Source organism: Polyodon spathula, chromosome 10 (genome assembly GCF_017654505.1).
Source record: "Polyodon spathula isolate WHYD16114869_AA chromosome 10, ASM1765450v1, whole genome shotgun sequence".
NCBI classification, from domain to species: Eukaryota; Metazoa; Chordata; class Actinopteri; order Acipenseriformes; family Polyodontidae; genus Polyodon; species Polyodon spathula.
The window spans coordinates 36,976,020-36,998,492 of NC_054543.1; the positions used below are offsets into that span (position 1 = coordinate 36,976,020).

At 35.2% G+C, this 22,473-nt stretch overlaps 1 protein-coding gene across 1 annotated transcript; it reads right to left on the reverse strand.

Moving 5' to 3' along the window:
• Positions 1–82: 82 nt before the first annotated feature.
• LOC121322290 (glutamate decarboxylase 1-like) lies at positions 83–19,712 on the reverse strand. Its single transcript, XM_041262062.1, has 17 exons — positions 19,303–19,712; positions 18,209–18,358; positions 15,276–15,338; positions 12,873–13,025; positions 11,674–11,916; positions 9,995–10,085; positions 7,380–7,492; positions 6,795–6,910; positions 6,562–6,641; positions 6,357–6,411; positions 6,102–6,218; positions 5,563–5,627; positions 5,398–5,476; positions 4,737–4,886; positions 3,692–3,799; positions 2,801–2,890; positions 83–2,547 (listed from the first exon to the last, which is right to left on the reverse strand). Exons 2-17 carry the CDS (start codon positions 18,282–18,284, stop codon positions 2,374–2,376), a joined length of 1,773 nt encoding a protein of 590 aa, XP_041117996.1. The 5' UTR covers positions 18,285–18,358; positions 19,303–19,712; the 3' UTR covers positions 83–2,373.
• Positions 19,713–22,473: the final 2,761 nt, after the last annotated feature.

Consider the following 22,473-nt stretch of genomic DNA (forward strand, 5'->3'; position numbering starts at 1 on the left):
TATGGTATGTGTGTGTGTATATATATATATATATATATATATATATGTGTGTGTGTGTGTGTGTGTGTGTGTGTGTGTGTGTGTGTAGTATATATTACTAACATGAAAAATACAGTATATATTATATAATACAGTTATGTTATTGAATCAATTAGGCTTTTTCAAATCCCTGCACTCTAGAATAGCATGTTTTTGTAACTGTCGTTTATTATTGTAAAAATACTGGTGAAAGCTGAGTAGCAGCTTGTTTAAACAGTTTGCTCCCAGTGTAAATGAATAGGGAGCTATCTAGATAAACACAGAGCTCTTCATATTCATGTACCTTAGCTGGGTTGTTGGATCTTTAACAGGACATGAGTCATGAAGAATCACTAATAGCAAAGCTGATTCAGGTACACAATGGCAATATGGCCTCTTTATTTTCATTAGCATGCAATTATTTTCACGGGCTAAAACACCTGCTTCCAAATTAGCTGCATAATTATGAAAAATGTAATTTAGCTCAGACAATGTTATCACCGTTAACCCATTTCAACCCACTAATTCATAGTCAGCACCTTATCTTAGACAAAGCGCCCACGAAGAGCACAAGCAGTTACGATGCATTAGTGATGTCATAATGTCATGACCACTGTAAGAATACAACCAGCCAGGCGATCAGCAGTTAGGACTGCAGAAGTCTTTTCAGATGGTGCAAAGTAGACAGCTGGAAGTTATTTTTATCTGATAGCTGTGCAGAAGGGGGAGGGGGAGGGGGGGGGGGACGACGACACATGTTTCTAGTATAGCATAGTACAAATGCAGCATCTTCAGTAGCTCTAACTGATTAAAGAATTCTTGGAACTACATCTATTATCAGAAATTTCAGCATTATTGTCAATAACGGCTCTAAAACATAACTGACAAATGCATTGTGGATTCTGATTTCCCAACACACATCACCATATAAAGAGATATAATAATGAATCCAGACATACCTAATTATGTTTAATGCAGTTTTAACACGAACAACTAAAAGAAAATAAAGTGTTTTAAATATATTTGTTTTATTATAGCTGTAAAGACTACAGTGTTTTTGCAAAGTATGCTTTTAGGTTTAGCATCTGCAGATCCTATCCTCCACATGTTACATTTTAACTAATAAATCTTATTAAAGAAAAATAATTTTCAATATGTTTGTATAGTTTCTGTCAGATTGAGCTTCTTACCATATAAAATAGTCCTGCTAATAGTTGCTAATAGTTGTTAAAGGTAAATATCTGGGATCTTGTGCAAGTGACACCTATACAGTTTGATAAACTAGGAACATTAATACATTGTAATACTCAGTGAAATATCCCAGTTATATAAGATATATATTTGACTAAGGTCTAGGGTGTTATATAATTATATTCGATTTTTACAGACATTGTGATAATTTAATAGAATATAAGCTGTAATATCCACAGATGTGACATTTTAAGGGCAACGGAATAAATATATTAGCAAATGCCACTGTTTCTTTGGCTAAAAACATCATTTAAAACTCACTTTGACCATACAGTGTTATATAAATAAAGATAAATTACAAATGGAAGAAAATACTAGACAACTCTTTAACACTAGTCATTTCTGAATATAAATAAGGAAATATTTTGTTATATACCTATATATTTTTTTTCTTAAACATCTCTTACTGTAAAACTATTACATATATTATTGTGTCACAAAGGCAATTACCAATAATATACACAATCTACACAAAATCATTATCTCTAGAAACACAGCAATATTATATCTCTGACAATGACTGTGTTACAGTGATCCCCTTTACTCACACCAAAGGGGCAGTACAGCGAAGCTATAAGGTAGTGCTCCAGGCTCTGTAATTACATTTATAGCAAGAGCGCCAATATTAAGTATAATACAGTGAAAGAGAAATGATGTTGATTGAAATAGATCTAATGTTTTCGCTATACCTCGCCTCTAGGGATGATTCACGGCACTGTCCACAGCACTCAACAGTTCAGGGACCCTAGCTCTCTCTCAATGTGGCACGCATGCTGAGGATTATTCAAATAGTCAAGTACAGGATGGATACTTTTAAACCTTAAAAGAATTCTTAAATACATTCATTAATTCTAATACGGTATAGTCACTGCTAAAAGACAGAACAAACTTGAATACATATTGACATAACACACCTGGATATTACAGTTACAGCAGCTTGCTTTTTCCCTCAAAAGACCTACAGACAGACTTTAACAGCTCCAGATGCAAGGGGAACCTGAAACCTCACTGTAGGTCTAGTTAGAACTGGTCATGTCAAAACTGGTTAAAAATGTGCCTTTGACCAAGACACTGATTGCTCGCGAGTGAGGGCTCTGTCTTTGTTTACAAATCGTGCCCCAGTCTCTCGATTTCATCAATGAGGAAGTCGATGTCTGACTTTGTGGCGGCTGGATTAGAGACGATCATTCTGAAGAAGTTGACTTTATTTCCTTGAGGCTGGTATCCTACCATAGTTGTGCCTGTCTCCATCATACGTGCCTTGATTTTTGGAGCAACCTGGGCAGGAAACAACATGAAGAATAAGCCTTTGCACTGTTCAGCAACACACTGGAAAACATAGTGCAATCAGTAACAACACATTTAAGGTACTTTATAAATACCTCAAGTGTTTTATTTGTTTTACTGTGGGGTTCAAAATTGTATGTGGTACATTTGGAAAACCTCCCACCAGACTAGAATTAAATATCGGGTTACATTTTTTGCATTTAAATGTTATTGGGATATTAACAACAATGACATTGTTTCCTACCTTATGCAACCTTTGCCTTCTCTCTTCACAATCAGGCATATTCCTGAGGCTTAGTGGAATGTACCAGAAACAAACGTTTGTGTGCTGAGGCTGTAGGAAAAAAAAAAAAAAAAAAAAACACCAGAAAGGTTGTTTTATTATACACTTTAATTATACACTGTCTTGATAGCAGAGCTTGCTAAATGCTGTAGTTAATTTATTATAATCGTCACCCTAAACGGTTTTGTTTTTATTTTATGTATTTATTTATTTTTTGATAACATTTTGGATAACTTTGCCACAACTGGTATTTACTGTACTGTATATTTACAGACATTCCTAAGCATATCGGCCAAAAGAATGTCTTAGGAGATGATGTCAGGTGCCAGCTAAAGCACTGGTGATTGAATCCTTAGTTCTCAAGGAGGTAGAGTATCAGTGGAGGCATTGTGACCTAACTGGCAATGCCAGTGTATTGCGCCTGAAAACTAGTGAAAGAATAGTTCTGGCAACATGCCCACTCCATCCCAGGCCCCACTCCGAGGGAAACTAAGTGCCACCTTTGATAAGGGATTGGTGATATCAGTTTGTGTCAGCTAGGAACAGGGCTGAGACTGCCAGAAATCATTGCACTCTGCCAGCACATCAATCACTGCTGATGCAGTTAGATGAAATCAAATGGGCGACCTAGAGGTGGAAGGCTTCATATCTCATTACTAATCCACTGAGCAATCTACTGCTGTTATTAAAGCATGCAAGATAATAGGAGCTGCTTTATATTCATCACACATCTCTCTGCACTGATGTTTTATATAGATAATGCATTGCTCATTTTGCTTTACACAGTCAGTCTAGGGGGGGTGGGGGGGGGGGGGGGGGGTGAGGATGATCAACCAGCAAATGATGACTTGCCTCTCCATCGAAGACCATTTGGTACCCATCTCTGTTCTTTATTTTAGTGTAGAGGTACTCAGAGAGCTCCAAGCACTTGTTAATCTGCTGCTCAAATCCTATTGTGCCCTTTAAACAAGAACGCAAGAAAAGTTATATTTCAGTATGAACTTTAAGACAGTCAAGAGTTAATTGCTTCAAATTAACTGGATATGAACTTTAAAATTCATATCCAGCCCCTTCAGTGATCAATTGTGTTTGACTATTCATTTCAGTATGAAGTTTGAGTTGCAAGCATTTGGGGTAGAGTTGCCACTTAGCTCCATAATTCCGGAACACTGCGAGACAGAAGAGGATTTTGAAGTTGCCTTTAAACTGAAGGACATCAACACATGAATTGATGCTAAACCTTTGCTAAATTGATATCTGTTGATTAATTATCTCGAGGCAGCAAGACAATACAATAATAGCTTTTAACAAATTAAATAAATAAGTACCATCATCAATATTTATTTATTTTATTAATAGTTTTTAAAATATATATTTTTAAAGTTTCTTTATAGTTTGTAACAGTATATCGCCTTCTCCCACACAAATCATTAATACTGAGCAGCTGTTCACTGTTCCTGACACCAGACAGCGTGAACACCTGATCAGTGTTATTATTTAATTGGCAGAGTCATTGTAAATTAGGGCTATATATTACTAATTAACAGGATATAAATATAAACTTTTAAATATTGAGAACTGAAATACTAATTTTACAAAACACACATGTTTATTTAATATGTTTTTTTTATTTATTTTGTAAGATTTGTATTATCACAATGATTTGTCAATTTAAGAAGCAGTATAAATTAAGCAAGTGTTTAGTGCTCCATTCACGTGTTCATTTCTTTCAGATTAAGGGCAGCTTAAAAACCCTGTCCCATCCCAAAGTGTTCTGGAACTATGGGGCCAGGTAGTAACTCTAATTTGGGAGTAATATAGGCTGAACTTTACAATCCAACCATAGCTTCGCTAATCGTGTTTAGAAATATTAACAAGCAGATGGCAGCATATTTACCTTTGCTTTCCACATGAGCCAGAATTTAAAGATGTCCACATGACGGCCGCACTGTATTGCCTTATCTCCGGTGTCATAGGCTATGTCATACTGCTTGTCCTGCTGGAAGAGGTATCCGGCACACATCTGATTGCAGCCTTGGAGAATTCCCTGCAGACAAGACACTGCATCAGTACCATGATAAGCACTTATGATTGACAATAGAAAAATAAAAATCTGTCACCAAGGGGTCATGCTCCATCATGGGTTCATGATTTTATGTGTGGTAGGACAATCAGTGGCACAATAGTGTATTTGGTGATTGTTATGATTTTGGAAATGTTAAAAACAATAATGGTCAAAAGTAATCCTTGGTACCTTGGAATTTTATTGTATTGAGTGAAAAATTATATTCTGAAAAACCTTTATTACATTAAATTGTTAACTGTAAAGTGTGACAGGTGAATGTTCTAGAATCAGACAGATTGTGTAAAAATAGTACTTTTCAGATGAAATTATAGAGCAACAGTGACACACGGTGGGCAGATGTATGTAATAGCTGGAAATTATTTATTTATTTATTGTCTGAATTTGGGTTTCAAGGAACTTGAAAATCAGTGAGCTCCAAAACAACATGGCACAGAGGTTATAGATTATTAGATTTAAAAAATCCAGAACCCACCTTTTCTCTGACAAGAATGGCCGAACACTGTAACAAAACTCCCATCATTTTGTGTGGATTCCAGGTCACAGAGTTGGCCCTATAACAACAAACAGTATGTTTGTAAAACAGTCCATAGGCTGCATGTTATCTACAATCATTATCAAAAGTCAAGCTTTTCAATACCTTTCAATGCCATTCAGCTTATGACGATGCTTTCTGGACATTAGCAATCCACCTCCCCATGCAGCCTGTTTGAGGGAGAAAGCACAATGGAAAGCATGGGTTTTAATGGGCATCACTGTTAATCAGCCAATACACCAAGTATGAGTGATTTTAATATGCATAAAATGCAGGTACATTATGAACTTCAGTATCTTTGCAAAGGACAGCTATACCATAACTGATTAAAAAAAACTGTTAGTGTCTTTTACAGAAGTCATACAAAAATGATAGAGGGCCTTTAACTGCAGAGTAGATATATTTGTTACTAGACTCCATTAGGTGTAGTGTTCTGCCATTTTGAGTGGCATCATGTTTCCTAGGCCTCTTTACAGGTCTGCAGTGTTGAAAGTGTTTAAGGCAGGTTTGTCATTTAAGATTACTGTTACATGAAGTAAATACTGTCAGCAGTAGAGGAATTCGCACTGGCTGCAGGTGCTAGCTGTTCTCTCATAGTATTGCTGTTATAAAGTGTAATAGACAGTTTGATAAAGTTCACATACATCCACGTGCAGCCACAGGTTGTACTTTTCACAGATATCTGCAATCTCCTGGATGGGGTCGAAAGCACCGTATACTGTTGTGCCAGCTGTGGCATTCACAAACATTGGAACATGTCCCTAGAAATAAATAGAAATCATTGTATTCATTCCACAGAATTAGCCGTCCCAACATTGTGAAGAGCTTTAACTCAATATAAAGTCACAAGCTTTAGTAACAATCATGCAATTGTGTTTATGGTTGATACAGTTGCTCACCTTTTGCTTTGCGTCAAGAATCTTGGCTTCCAAATCAGCTGGTATAACTCTTCCCCTGTAATAAAATGGACAGACACAGGTGTCAAACAAATGTGAAAGATATATTTTACACCTCAGATAAGCAGCAATTAGCTTGAAATGCAGAGTAAAGATGTTTTATACTGCTTAAAAGGACTATCATGTGCTTGCTTCTTAAACATCATACCTTTCATCGCTTTTCAGTAAAATAACGTTTTCTGTTCCAAACCCAAGGGCAGCACCAGCTTTCTTTATAGAATAGTGGCTCTGAAAAAAAAAAAAAAAAAAAAACACAAAATAATTTTTAATGATTGCACGACACTTCTGGAAAATTGATTACGGCCACCAAATTATTATTTTTTTTTTTTAAAGGGCTCCTATAAATTCAATGCAAGGGATAATTAAAACAAAGGGACCCACATGTTCTGATGTAAAGAGGACCAGTTTGGGGGCAGCAGCCATGCCTTTGGTTTTGACTTCAGGGAAATATTTGTACCGAGCAGCCATGACACTGTACATGTTGGATATGGCTCCGCCTGTGAAGAGATTATCAATCAGAAGATTTTGCAATTTTTTATAAGTAAACAAGTAAATTTCTTGCTCACTTTGCAAAGCCACCTTAAAAACACTATCTCGATTGTATTGCAGGTTTTTCATAATTTGAGAATCAAATCTTTTTTATGTGTTGCAATATTATATTGTCAATGGGTTTTCTTTTACCTAAAAGTCAGTATCATATCAATGCAAGCAATGCATTTAATACTGAACATTTATATTGTGGAAAGCTGGTGATATGAAGTGGCAGAGATGTATTCAATTCAAAGACAATGCCAGCATTCCTGGTTGATGGTAATATTTAATTGCTTCATGAGATCTGTCATTAGAATGTAAATATCTTGAAACAAGAATCTGTAAATTAAAACATCAATTATCAATACCGCCTTAAATCACCCTTACATTGACATCTGACAACACTATATGTGATTGAGGCCATTAACTACTCACCAGGTGAAAATATACCATCCCCATCTCTACCTGGCCAACCAATCATCTCCCTCATTTTCTTCAGGGTGAGCTGCTCCATAAGGACAAACACTGGAGCAATCTCATATGTAAACCTGGGAAGGCAAAGAGCTTCCTGTTATAACTGATCCAGAGACAACACAAGACTGACAGGTGTATTTATTTCAATCATCTTCAGATGTGTGCAAACTATCCCTGGGAACACACTGAAACAGACACAGAAATTTGAATGGGAAGAACTCTGTATTCAAAACCAAGTCAACTTGAAATTCTGCAGGAAACTGTCATTTAAATCTTACTTGACATTGTAATTTTTTTTTTCTATTTCACTATTATTTACCAAATCATATTTGCATTAATTTATAGGAAAAGTATAATTTTCCACTTGATTGTTATATGAAGTGTCCTATGTACCCAACAACACAAAGAAACAGTTCAATAGATTTATATTACCACACGTATCTTTCACTGTCATGCAACTAACAGACCTCCTGCTGAGGGTTGTTTGTTTTGTTTCATGTCTTTCTGGCACAGACTGCCTCTCAGACTAATGGATCTGGACTGGAATTTTACAGGGTTAGTTACACAAAAGGAAGATCATAACTGTTACACTGCAGTCTGATAACTAGTCCTGCAGACACATATGCTGCAGCTGACCAGCAAAGATAATTAAGATTATTGAACAATGTCACAAAAATCTAAATGCAATTATTCATGTGAAATTATCCTGCTGATACCCCACCCCACCCCCCACCCCCCCCAGCCAATTTTATTTGAGGTGCCAGTCAATAAGTGTCAGGAGTAATTATAAATAACGATTCTCTGATTAGTCATTACAAATAACAAGCGAGCAGTCAGCCTTTAAATACGTCTCCTTAAGCCGTGATGCACAGGGCTGTCTGGCGCATCATCTCTGTCATTTGTAATATTTTACCTGCAGATTAACAAAGAACCAAGCTAATGCATAGAAAAGGGAAAGCACACTATAAAATGAAGGAAATTTAAATATTTAAAAAAAAAAAAAAAAAAGGATTTCAATATTGTGACATAGCTCCCTGTTGGACTGTAGGTTTGTGTTTTATTTTCCTACTACATTCAGCTATTCATTGCAGGTGATATGAACAAAAAAAAAAATGAAATGAAATACCTGGTTTTAAAAGGTTAATTCACTCCAGAACAGAAATTCTGTTAAGTTAGACAGTAATTAAACATGTAGTTCCTCGTATGGTTTCAAATGTGTTGTTACAAGGATTTGCGTGTTGAGCTAGAATAGTACTGGATATATTATCTATAACCTCTCACTGTTAAAAGCAATAACAGGAACCTGTCTTTTTGGCTCTTTGAATGATTTGGTGGGTTTCAAAGTAGAAGGAATCTGTATTTCTACAATTAAATCTTACATTGGAGAATTTAAACAATATGTACCGTCAACAAGGTCTGCTTTCTGATAAAGTAGTGTATATATAGTTCAAACAGATTTAGGAAATACATGGATCTTAACCATCCTTATGTAGTGGCTCAAAATGGAAGATAACTATTTGAAATTTACCCAGCATGTCACGTAATGCCACACATTTTTACATACTTTATGTCTTTGAAGTATTGTTTCTGCAGTTTTAAATTTCCATAGGGGCTTATCAACAAGCATTTTATATTTTATATGACGGTAAAGTCAATCAATGCCTGGGAAATAAGTGCTACCATGGTCTGATATGCTCTGACCAGTTCTTGCATAGCTTTGGGGGAGCAAATTTAGTCCCTGGATGGTCACATCTGGCAGTCTGTTAAGACCAGCTAACAATCAAAAAAAGTCAATGGACCGTAAACCTTTATCTAGGACAACTTCTGCATGTATTACATATTAGTATTCAATCTCATTCTGCTCATATTTTTTAAGCAAAAACCAATATGCAATTATTTTTCTTGATTTGTTTTACAGCTAATAATGGCCTACACAAAAAGGCTCAAAGTCCAAAGTTATTTCAAGGTGCTTAATATATCATAAAAGAAAAAAAAAACATGAAATCACACAAACTCCACGTATAGCAGGAAAATGTAAATCAATATTCAATTTAACTTGCCTGTAGGGGGTTAACATATGTGTTGCGCAAAAGAATAAAAAAAAATTATAAAATAAAATAAAACACACATTTAATTTTAGACATCTAGATTTGTCGTTATGGAACAGTAATGATTAGCATATTCTGGGGAAGCAAAAGCCTCACGTTTCAATTTCTAAAAAATAAAAGTATAAATTCACTTGAAATCTGACAATTCCTCATGGACAGGTCTTAATAAAGCAGATTTTTTTTTTTCTGGCTGTTTCTCTTCACAATAGGGGGCACTGTAATTATACCACTTAAGAATCTCCTACAGTACTGCATACCAAAGAGCTTTTTAGTTTCCATCTCCATTTAGATCCTTACAAGGGTACATAATGTAAAGAGAACCAAGATACATCTTTGTTAACACTGAGGAGTTTTTAAAAAGCCAGGTGACCTGTGAAACATACTGAACATATTAAAAATATAAGTTTTATCTCAGGGTTCTGCGTGAAATGAATAACTTTTTTTTTTTTTTTTTTTTTTTTAACTCACATATTAGTGTTGGCTGTTGAGGTGAGCCATTCTCCAGCCAAACCAATAATGTCCAATCCACAGGAAAGCTGGTTGAAAAACCTAGGATGACCTACAGAGAAATAAGGAGCTTTACCAACAGCTTTTAACACTAGACTCTACAGCCGGCTATATACACTGAACTATTACATGACCCAGAAAGAGTGAGGAGTTGAACTACGGGATTTTAAAACACATATTTGCGTAGCTACTTTAAAATGAATCATGTATTTATTTACAACACTATAACACACCAAGAACAAAAACAAAATCTGCCATAAAACACAAATTGTAAAAAAAAATGGTTACAGGATTGTTTAACAGTTTAAATAGTGTCAGGGTTATTGTTTATTTAATAAGGATTTTTTTTCCATAGATACTGAATGTCTTTTAAACAGTTTGAAAGGAAAACGTCTTTTTTTTTTTTTTTTATCGAAATGACCCACACACGACACAGCGCTTTTCATTTCAGGACCAAGGACAGCTACCAATAGATTACATTTTTACTTCATATTGTTTGGTTGTTAGTGAACTAAAAGAAGAATCTAGTGCTTCATGCCGCTGGGTCTCTGCTGTGTTTCATTTCTGCAACCTGTCTGCTGTTTTACACAGCTCATAAATCTATATCTGGATTCCCAGAGGCCAGACTCTAGTTAAATACTGTGGAAGAAAAATAGCTGTCAGTAGCATTACCAAGGGTGCAATAAACAGCTATGGCCATCAAACTTATCAAGGGAACTGTGTTGCTTGAGAAAAAAAAAAAAAAAAAAAACAGCCAGGTTTCGCAGTATGGCATGTTGCTTGGTAAATATGAAGAGACACTCTTAACTAAAATGGCAAAAAAGATAGATAGATAGATGCAATAACAACGCCTTTAAATGAGACAATACGTGGATATTCAACAAAGGATTAAAACGAGAAGCCCTGGCAAAAGTATTTTCGTATTTTCTATAAAGGTGCTAATTAAATAGTATAGATTCGGTTTCAGGCTCAATGAAGTATTTAGTGCGGGAAAAAAACCTATTGTTCAGGCAACAGAGATTACCGGAACCCACGCGGTCTCAAAATGTATACCATAACTTTTCGGCGCTAGTATGAAGTGACAGGTATATAACTGGTTAATATGCAGAGACTGGGATTGCAGGATGATATCCACACACCCATAAAAACACCTCCACATTTATAAAGACTGCAAACGTTTTATCAATTTGTTTACACTTACGACAATAAATAATGTCATTCTGTACACATAATGTTGAGAGGCACACATGTCACCTCTTTAAAAAAAAAATGAACCGGAACATTTTTCTGTGCGTGAATATTCCAGGTATACTGACGTATTTAATTTATATATCCATAATTGTAGGCCCATCAAATTGTCATTACAGATATATACTTGGGCTAGTAAATAAACCATTGAAAACCTAAGCTATCTATCTATCTATCTATCTATCTATCTATCTATCTATCTATCTATCTATCTAGATAGATAGATAGGTAGATAGATAGATAGATACAATTTGTTGAAGTAAATGTACAGAACAATTGCAAATAAATAATTGTATAACCTAATATAGATTATAAAACTGATTAATAATGAAGGGTGCAGTTATTAACGCTGCTATCCATTTGTTAGGTGACTGTGCTCGAAAGGTCTTTACCTGTTCTCACTCCATATTTCAGACTGTCTCTGCAGTCTACCAGGATCTGTTCCAGAGACTCGGGCTGGTCTGAGAGTTCCAGGTTAAAGCCTTCCATTCCTTCCAAGAGCTGATGGGGGTGATGGAAATCCAGCACTTTGGTGGACCTGTCGAAGGTTTTCTTGACATAATTCAGGAGAATGTCAACCACCTCCAGCAGGAACTGCATAGTCTGCTCCTCTCCATTTTTGGCGGGTAATAAATCTGTTTAACAAGCAGTATGTGTTAAACGTTTTGCAGACATTCGTTTGTTGTACATCAATTTTTATGCAATTCGGACAACGCTCTTTGTAATTTTTTTATATGTGTTGTTGAAACCTGCTTTTTTCCTTAATCGATCACATTTCAATACTTCGATAAGATACATTCAAATATAACAATTATTAAAACAAACCTTTTTATTTTTAATAATTCCCAATCCTTTTTTCAGCTAATATTGACTGATGCTGCTCAACAGACGTAACCCTATGATACTGTGTATTTCTTTAGAAATTCCATAGCAATAAATATTGTAATAAAATATCATATGTGTTCATCTTTTGCTCTAAGGGCTTGGGGTGCATTAATATATTATTAATTATAAGGTCGACTGCATTAGAAGACTATAAGAAGCATCGCATTTATAACAGCCACCTTAATGGAAATACTCAACAGTGCAAAACGCAACTACATAAGAAAGGACCAACATTTAACGATTCGTAAACATAGAAGACAGATTCCAATTCAGTGCACCTTGACTGCCATTTCCCCTTTCTTCGAATTGGAACAAATAAATATGTGAAAGGTATGACGTTTTTAACAGCTGGCTTTCCCACAAGTGTCGCTAAAAACAAATGCAACTGATATTTTTATCTGCACAGACAAAAACGACCCCCATCAAAGTACAAATTACAAAAGCAAAGTGATCATTAATAAGCTTCAGTTTTACTGTTCTACAATATAATTCATAAAGATTGGGAAGAACTCAAGTAAATAATAACAAGCATTATAAAACAAAAAATACACCCATTACCCCTCAAAGCTCCTGCATTAAAGTATACATTAGGACATGTCAGTGGTGTATTGCCTAGAACATATTTGTGTAATAGTATTCCAACTGTTGCTTTTTCATGTATGCATATTAAACTAAACCTTATATTTATTTATAACCAGAAAGTTACCTCTTGCAAATAAATTGGAGAAGTCGGTCTCGGTGCGCTTGAACCTGCGTTCCCTCTCGCTGTTTTCACAACCCAGCAGGTTAGAAGACTGTTCTTTCAGGATGCTGACGATGCGGCTCTTGTCCTCGAGATTGTTGTTCTTTTGCAGGAACCCTGTATTGTTGCACGGGGCAGAAGTAAGAGGCAGCCTGTTACCACTGCCCAACATTGTGTTTTGTTAATAGGAAAAAAAAAACACTCCCCTTACTTTTGGTAAGTTGCTTTGTTTTGAGTTTTCCCTATGTTGTCCAGGGAAAGTGTATTTATGGTCGCTATTTGCCTGTAAGAGGTTGTGCCCAGTGACATCAGCACTAAAAACCAGCCATGCAAAAACAGATATTCGTCATTTAGTGCAGCAGTACCCTCGGACAGATTTCATTGCAGTAAAAGCAGCCTTTAGAAGGGACTGTGGAAAGAGCTGATGCAACTTAAGCCTCCAGGCAGAATTTATAGACTGAGCGAAGCGGACAATGATGTATGAATGCACTGTGAGACATTTCATTGTATCTAATGCTAATATCAAAACAGCGAAAGCGCATTACTGAATGCCGTTTAAAACTGTCCATACTTAACCATTTTTAAATCTGGCACTGTGAATGGGGGGTGGTGGTAGTAAAGGACATCTTTGATGACAGAGGAATTTATGGATAACAGTGAACACAAAATATTCAGCTTGCTGATAAAATGATTTGTATCGTTGTTTTTTTTTTTTTAAATATATATTGCAATAAGTTCTACTTGTATTAATAAAGGATTATTGTAAGGGCAATAAACTGCATTTAATTTGTGAGTCATTTTTATATTAAAATGATTTAATAATCCACGCGTCCCTTTTTAAATTTTAAATAATGCGTCAGTTTTAAACCCACTGAATCGTCTTAGCAAGTCTCCTGTAGCCTAATATGTCATTTGCTCCAAATACTGGAACAAAGAGCCGACGCAACCATGCGTTACTGTATCTATTCGGAGAAGAACACCAAAATGGTTCATTACACGTGTGCCGTGTACTTTAAAGACTCAGCCGTTTGTATCATTTCTTACCCAAAACCGAAATACTGTCAGCTGCAAATAATAATTTTCAGTTATTCGTTTTTTTTTCTTTCTTTGAAGATTGGAAACGGGCTTTTTTTTTTTTTTTTTTTTTTTTTTTTTAAATACCTCAAAACCCACAGAATTTATGGTTAATTGGAATTTTTTTTCCAATTAATGTTTTTTTTTTTTTTTTTAATTAAAATTAGAAATGCGCATATAGCCAATACATAGTTTCTAAATACAATTATATGTTTATAAATTATATGTTTGTTTTTTTTTAAATATGTATTTAATGTTGTTTTCCTATTAATTGGCACATTGCGATCAATATCTCCATATACAAAATAAAATACAGGACACTAACTAAATCCTCCTCAGATAACATTCCTTTCCATTGTCTGCGGTGCCTGTGCAGGGACCGCCAATGTTATCTCGCAAAAACAGGACCCTGACGAATCGCTATTTAATACGTTTCTCGTTAATCTTTTTTTTTTTTTTTTTCCCTAGAGGGAAGCGCTTTCTGACCCGATAAATGCTGATGAATTTGAGGCTGCAAATCCATGATGTAGCATGCAGCATTGTTTCATTCCAGCTCACACTATGGATTTTTCTGTTAAGGTCCCACACAAGAACTGTTGAACCCTAGCTGAAAACGATTAATAGACACACGGGATTGTTATTTCCGTAGTAAATTAAACTATTCCTTTCCCTGGTAGCTCTTTCCTTCAACAAACTATAAAATGAATGCATTTAAAATCACTTTAACACATGTATCCCCCCCCCCCCATAGACACACAGATTTGGCACGTGTACCGGTAGTATGTAAATACCCGTGATTCTTTTGAAATTCTTAATTTGGTGGAAATTAACTTTCCTCACCAATAGATGGCGCAGCGGCCCTTTTCCAAAACTACTGGAAAGCTTCCTTTACAGTATAGCACATTACTTCTCGTTGTCTATTTTGATCCACCAAGCAAATCCTGGAAATAGTTGTAAAAATTTAAAAAAGCAATTTTTTTCTGCCAAACTTTACCTCTGATTTCGGGGACATACACTGCGTTATAAAAAAGCTCATTATCCATGTAGTCAGCTTTATTTCCATACCCAATGACCCATTTCCCACATGCACAAAAAAATGCGCAATTGTCTTCTCCAAGAAAACAGTGCTCAACAAACCGTCTGGCCATCGCTCTTTCACGCAGCATTCAACGCATTTTGCTTTGAGTAGTATATCAGTTATATTGCCGGACAAAAAAACACACACACACACACACACACACACACACACACACACACACACACACTTTCAATATAAGGTACACGCAAACTTACCACAGATCTTCATCCCAAGTTTTCTTGTGCATCCATGAGCAACTCCACACCATGCGTCATATGCTAAAAAAAAAGTTTTAAAAAGACTCTTGAACCTTTCTAGATATTATATATATATATTTTATATATATCTGAATATCTCATCAGTTATATACTATTATATATATATATATATATATATATATATATATATATATATATACCGATCTCATCAGACCATCAATACAATCCATCTGGGACGAGAGTGTCTAATAAATGTTGGCACAGATCCGGCAAAGTGGCATTTTAAAGTAAACTGCCATGAAATGGGGTTGGGGGAGAGTTCAAGAATTAATTGGGTGAAAAATAGTATTTGACTAGATCTGACTTGCATGACTAGCATTTGGCCTGAGATTAGGTTGATTCAAAATCACAATAATGCGTTTAACATTCTCTTCCTATACTTTGGTTGTTCAAAGCCGGTTATGTGTTGTTAACATAAGGACATTGCCTTTTCGTGCACTCAATTCTCTAAGCACTACACAAGCCTTTACATTGATTGTTTCAAGCCAGATCCGCAAAGGTTTAATTTTTTAAAGCTAGTTACAAAAAAAATGCAAAGAATATTTGTGAAATACATAACATTAACATATTCACGTACTTTGGAAATATTTCGTTATCACATACGGTATTGTGATGTACATGTTATTTTGTATATTAGTATAGTGAACATGTTATGTGGTGTACTTTAGCACAAAGAAGCACAACCGTAATGTGCATGGCAGTCTTTATGAACGATTGCCGTGAGGCTTAAATATTTAACACTACATGCCTGGGCTTGTAGTGTTAAATAGAATAGCTACATTTACAAAATATGGATGAATGTCTTTTTTATGCACCACTAGTAGATCATTTATTTGACATGACAAGTTTTTAAAAACAAGTTCCAGTATTGTTACTGAAAGAGCGATATTTTCTGCATGATTACATGCCGAGTTTGCCTTTTGCCATGCACTTTGCCTTCTTATAGGCAATTTAAAATATAGGCCTAATGCTCGGCCAGAAAAAAATAGCTTTTTTTTTTTTTTTTTTTTAAAGAAAAAAAAGGAAAACTGACAGATAATTTCCCAGACAATGAAAATGTACTTAAAACCATGGGTTTTGTTTGATCCGAGTTTTTTTCCCCCGTCATGGGTGATAATCCGTGTTGGGATGCCTGGTTTTCTTTGTGTTTATTGATGTTAGTGTTTGCGGCAGCCTCCAGAAAAGGGCTTTGATGACACCTCAACCAGCCCAGGCAGAGAGAGAGAGAGAGAGAGAGAGAGAGAGAGAGAGAGAGAAGAGAGAGAGAGAGAGAGAGAGGGATAGATATATATATATATTATATATATATATATATATATATATATATATATATATATATATATATATATATATATATATATATATGTGTGTGTGTATATATATATATATATATATATATATATATATATATATATATATATATATATATATATATATATATATATATATATATATATATAATATTGAGAGTCATAATTATATAATTCAGTTAAAGGCTCGAACCGAAAAAAAATTAGTTTGTTTAGATTTAAGTAATATATACAGGGGTAGTCTCTCCTCTCTCTCTCTCTCTCTCTCTCTCTCTCTCTCTCTCTCTCTCTCTCTATATATATATATATATATATATATATATATATATATATATATGTGTGTGTGTGTGTACAGATATAGATATATCTAGTATATTATAAAAATAATTTATTATATTATTTTTTGTAAAAAGTTTTCTTATTCCAGGAAAAAATATATTAAATTAAAAAAAAAAACGACAACATTAACTTGCTTAGGAATCAACAGAGGGAAGCATAATACATGTTGGTCTGAACATTTATTAAGCTGATACTGGCCATCTTCTTCATGAAAACATTCTGTGAGTAATGATGTCATCGGACCCTTTGTTTCTGTATGATTGTGAAAATTGTTGAGGCAGAACAGCAAGCCGTTTATATCTATCCACTGCATCCTGTCCTACCACTGACACTCCGATAACCTAGCGCGAACCCAGACCCATTAGGGGCAATTCTGTGCAGATACAATTAGCGCCACTTATCACTTAATTACACTTTGAACCACTCACTCAAACGTTTTAGGATAACAAGCAAAGAGCACTATTTTTACGTATGTGTAATTATCTTGAAGCAAGAACATCAAGGACCAAAAGGTTAGTGCTGAAGTGTAACGTATGTTGGGGAAATTTATCGGGTAGCGATTTAGACTTTTGAATCCTCTAGATTTTGAGTTAATTTTCGGCTAGTTTTTTTTTGTGTAATGGTAATAAGAGCACTATTAAATGTTAAAGCATACATTAATGAAATTCGTTTTTAGTTCCTGGTTTCCAATAGCTCAAATAATGCAACCCTTTAAATAGCACATACGCTAAATCTGAAAACATTAGGGAGATCTAAATTCATTAAAAGAAAAAAAAAAAAAAACATTACCGGGTTCTTACTAATACTGAATAGACGTCATCTAAAATGTTACAGGATATAAAATAAGGCTAATCTTTATTTTGAGGTAAAATATCTGCATTGTGGCTTGTCTTGTGTATTATACGGAGCGCGCTCCGGAGCGCGGGTGGGTGCGACTACGATGATGGGTGGATATATATATATATATATATATATATATATATATATATATATATATATATATATATATATATATATCTATAGTCTACTGAAATGCACTGATAAGAAATGCAATGTTCTGTTTAAGTGGATGCGGTAGATCCGCTGTGCTTTTTTACTGTCGTAATTTGTTGGATAAGAGGAATTTCGAAGTTTGCTCTTTTTATTTTTAGATCAGGATTAATGGCACTAGCGAAAGTGTAAATAACACAAGTGAAATATCATTTGATCTGATAGACCTACTTGTGGATGGGGGTCGTAAATTAGTCGAGTTGGGATCCGGACCGCCGCCAGAGGAGGAAGGATCAGACGCTGCCATCACTTCTGAGATACAAATGTCCTCTCTCCTATCGCTGTCACCTTCTCTGAAAATCCTTGGAAAGTAACGGTTTACTGCAGGAAAAAGAAAAGGTATTACAACCTTGAAAACTCACAAAAAGGGTTACATTTGATATCCGTGTTAATCTGATTTACCCTGGTTTGGGAAACGATTTTAATCTTATCATTGGAAAGCAAGAAGTTCTGATGTTGTAATATATGGCTCACACAAACTGACATTAATATTAAACTGTATAAGAACATTTTTATATAACTAGGTGTTTATTTTAGACAGGGATAAATAACCACAGATATTAACCAACAATCAGAAATTACGAGCACATTTTAAAACAAGTGAATGAACCAAAGTAATTCATTTCTGTTTCTACCAGGATGCCGGCGGTTTAGCTTATTGGAAAGAAATAGCGTGCTATAATTCCTATCGGTTTTATTTTGACTGACAGACATCCTGTTCGAGAGTTCGACGGGTGTAGCCGACCTTGAAGTATCTCGTAATTGTATCAGTGAGCACTGACTGCCATAATGATGTAACACATTTCCCCAATTTACAAAATAACTGCACTCTGATATAAGGGAGACACTGATAGAATGGGTATTTAAAATATTTGCATTAAAGAAAATAGGTATACAGCTAAATTATAGACATATATGAGTGTCATTCCTCACATACAAAATACAGGTGAGAGAAGAAATTTAAGAATTTTTCAAATCCATTGAAAGGTATTCTGTTGAAAAACGGCTTACCTTTAACTGGTGGAAGCTAGAAAAATAGTGACACACTGTACAGTCTGTAACTACACCTAACCCTAAAGTTGTGTCAATGTAATGAATTCGAGGGGCATATATTACTTCATACATTGTTTTACTGATATCACACACAGGAGCTTAATTAAAAACATGCACAATCACCACTAACCAGTTTTGTGAAAGTTAAAATATAGACAATGATATATTTCTCAGCAATACATATTTACAGAAGTACAGGATCCATATCTTACCGTTTAGACGTGTAGGTACACAGATAGCGGAGTCCAAGAAACTACCTCAAAAACAACCAAATTACTACCTTATAGAGACACACAGTTAAGGGCGTTTATAACAGTCCAAGGAAAACGACGTTTGAATATCAATAGACTGCAAAAATTCCATCCTCCACGATCTTTTTTTTTTTTTTTTTTTTTTTTTTGAAGTACGTTTGATTTGCTGTTTTTAAAGCGTGAATCGCCTATTTATCCGTTACTACGCACGCATGAGTCACACCAACACCTCCTCTGGCGCTGGATGGGGCTCTTCCAGTATCGACTAGATCCGCTTTGTCTGCAAAAAGCATGGAAAGCTAACGGAAAGCTCTGCTAACGTGATTTTTTGGCAGGTGTTTTTGGATGCCTTGGGGCTATATACCTCGATTATGAATCCCGAGCACGAAGATGGACTTTGAAAGTTTGACCCTTTGAGTAACAGAGTACGTATTCAACACACTCCATATTTGGAGAGAAGGAGGGGTACAGTTTTATAGACCCCAAGAAGACGATTTAAAACTTACTACGAATTCAATATAACACGAAATACATGAGCTCTGTATGGTGCAGAAGGAGATCTATTCTTATTACCAATTTGCTTAAAAAGTCAATCTAGTATGAATTAAAAAAATAAATAAAATGTGAATAACATATGCATCTACAGGTAGATAAAACGGATCTGGGTTGATTAAACGACATTTGTCTCGTTAACTAGCACACACACACAGATTATATATATATATATATATATATATATATATATATATATATATATATATATATATATATATATATATATATATATATATAATGCTTTTTATGTGGTTCCTATCAAAAATGGTGGTTACACCAAGGTATCACACAGTACATATATTGACAAGAGGAGCAGTTAACCGTGAAATGACCACAGGGTGGCAGTAAAGATTTATATAATCTAGGGCACGTTCTGCTGAACTAATTTTCTCAGTAAAAACAGATATATCCGATCATAATGTTCGAGTTTCTGACACTTAGTAAACATGGTTTATATAGATTTAAGAATAATATAATCCGTGCACCGAATAGGGTGGATAAATATTGCATGGTTTGAAGGGATAATAATAATAATAATAATAAATAATAATAATAATAATAATAATAATAATAATAATAATAATGCCCCTGTATATAGGCTAAAGTACAATCACAACTACATGTTAGAAATAATCTTCCAACATTCGTCATCAGATATACATCACATTTAATTTTCTTGAATTGTTCCTTTTTCTTGTGACGCAAAGAAACATGCAATACTCATTATTGCAGACAAGCGCAATGGATGTGGAATACATTTTATTATTAGACACGCGAAATCACAGACACACGCCCATTGGTAAACGCAGAATGTCCAGCAAAGGAAAAAACAGACAATAGAAACACTGCAATGCAATTTCAACGTTAAGGACATTTTAGATCTATAGGCTAGGCAGCTACAGGAAAAAAAAAACAAAAAAAAAACGCGCGAAGTACCAGACCTCCTGGGGTAACCTACACGTATCAAAACCATAAAACATAATCAATACAATAATGAGTCGTCATTTAAATGAATAATAATAATAATAAAGCTTTTACATTTTAAAATAGCGAATGTGACAAATATGTGTTATATTGCCTTTTATGTTAGCTAGATAACAAAGTATAGAACAAATTTAAAACCAGGGATATCATTGGCATGCTAAAGCAATTAAGCTTTAAACAGATACATGAAATAGGACAGTGTTTGAATGTCACTTGAATGGTAAACCGCTTAAGCAGTACTGCTAATAGAACAATATAGCACAACTGACACGAATGGTATAGGGCTCCTACGTCAGTCAAGTGTCATTGTCTACATTCTAACAGATGTCGCACCCTTCTGTGAAACACTAGCTGAAAGGCAGGTAATGGGAAGAGAAAGTTACGAAATATATGGGCTCAATGCAATATCGTAGGAGTTCAAAGTAAATATGTGATTATTGGTCCCAGTAACATTATCAATTTAAAATATCAAATATGACACTAATTAGCAGCACCGTCATTGGAGGGCGCCGTTCACCGAGGACACATCTTCAGAACTTTGGACAGCTCCCTTAATCTGCATGGGCTGCAAAGCGCCAGATTTCACTCGATTGATTACTTTGAGCACACGCAACCTATGGCTAGCATTATATTAATATATACTTGTCTGTGAATTCAGATATTTTTGTCTTACACAAAATGTCATGTGCAAAATATTCGAACTGCATATTAACAAACATCGCAGACACAACTTTGTGTAAATATATATTCACGGTTCCGATATATTGAATTATCAGGCTTTTAATACTACTGAGACAAACTATACTACTACTACTACTACTACTACTACTACTACTACTACTACTACTACTACTAATAATAATAATAATAATAATAATAATAATAATAATAATAATAATAATATAATATGGAAATCACATGGGAAGTTGTATTCAACCTTTTTTTTTTTTTTTGCGTGGTCTGTCCCTTCTAAACTGTGTTTTATCAAAGTAAACATAATCTGTCGCATCGATGTGACCTTGAAATCTGAATCTCACGTTAAGCGTGAATGATGCAGAACACGTGACAGCTCAGTCTTTTGTTTCCTATTGCAAGTGTAATGTTGTGACCTTTGTTGCTTCCAAGTGAAAGGTCACAGAACCACAATATTTTAAAACGAGGAAATCAGGTTAGTAATTCTGTGTTTCTGCTACCAGAGAATGACAAACCAAAACTGTTTTCTCTCGTGATATTGTAAATGGACATCAAGTTGTTGCTAGTTTTTAGGGCTCCAGAGTAGCACATCCGATAAATGCATTCCGCATGGAGTGCAGGATGCGCCTTATACCTGGAACCAGGAGGTCCCAGGCGGCAGCACACAATTTGCCCGAGCGTCGCCGCTGCCCGGGTGGGGAGGTCTTAGATCAGCCAGGGTGTTCTCAGCTCAACGCGCACCAGTGACTCCTGTAAACTGTCCGGGCACCTGCGGGCCTGCCTGTAAGTTGTGCAGAGCTGCGTGGCTGCATGGCGGGCCTGCAGAGTGAAAAGAAGCGGAAAGCTGACGGCACACGTTTTGGAGGACGTGTGTGTCTGTCTTCGTCTCTCCCGAGTCAG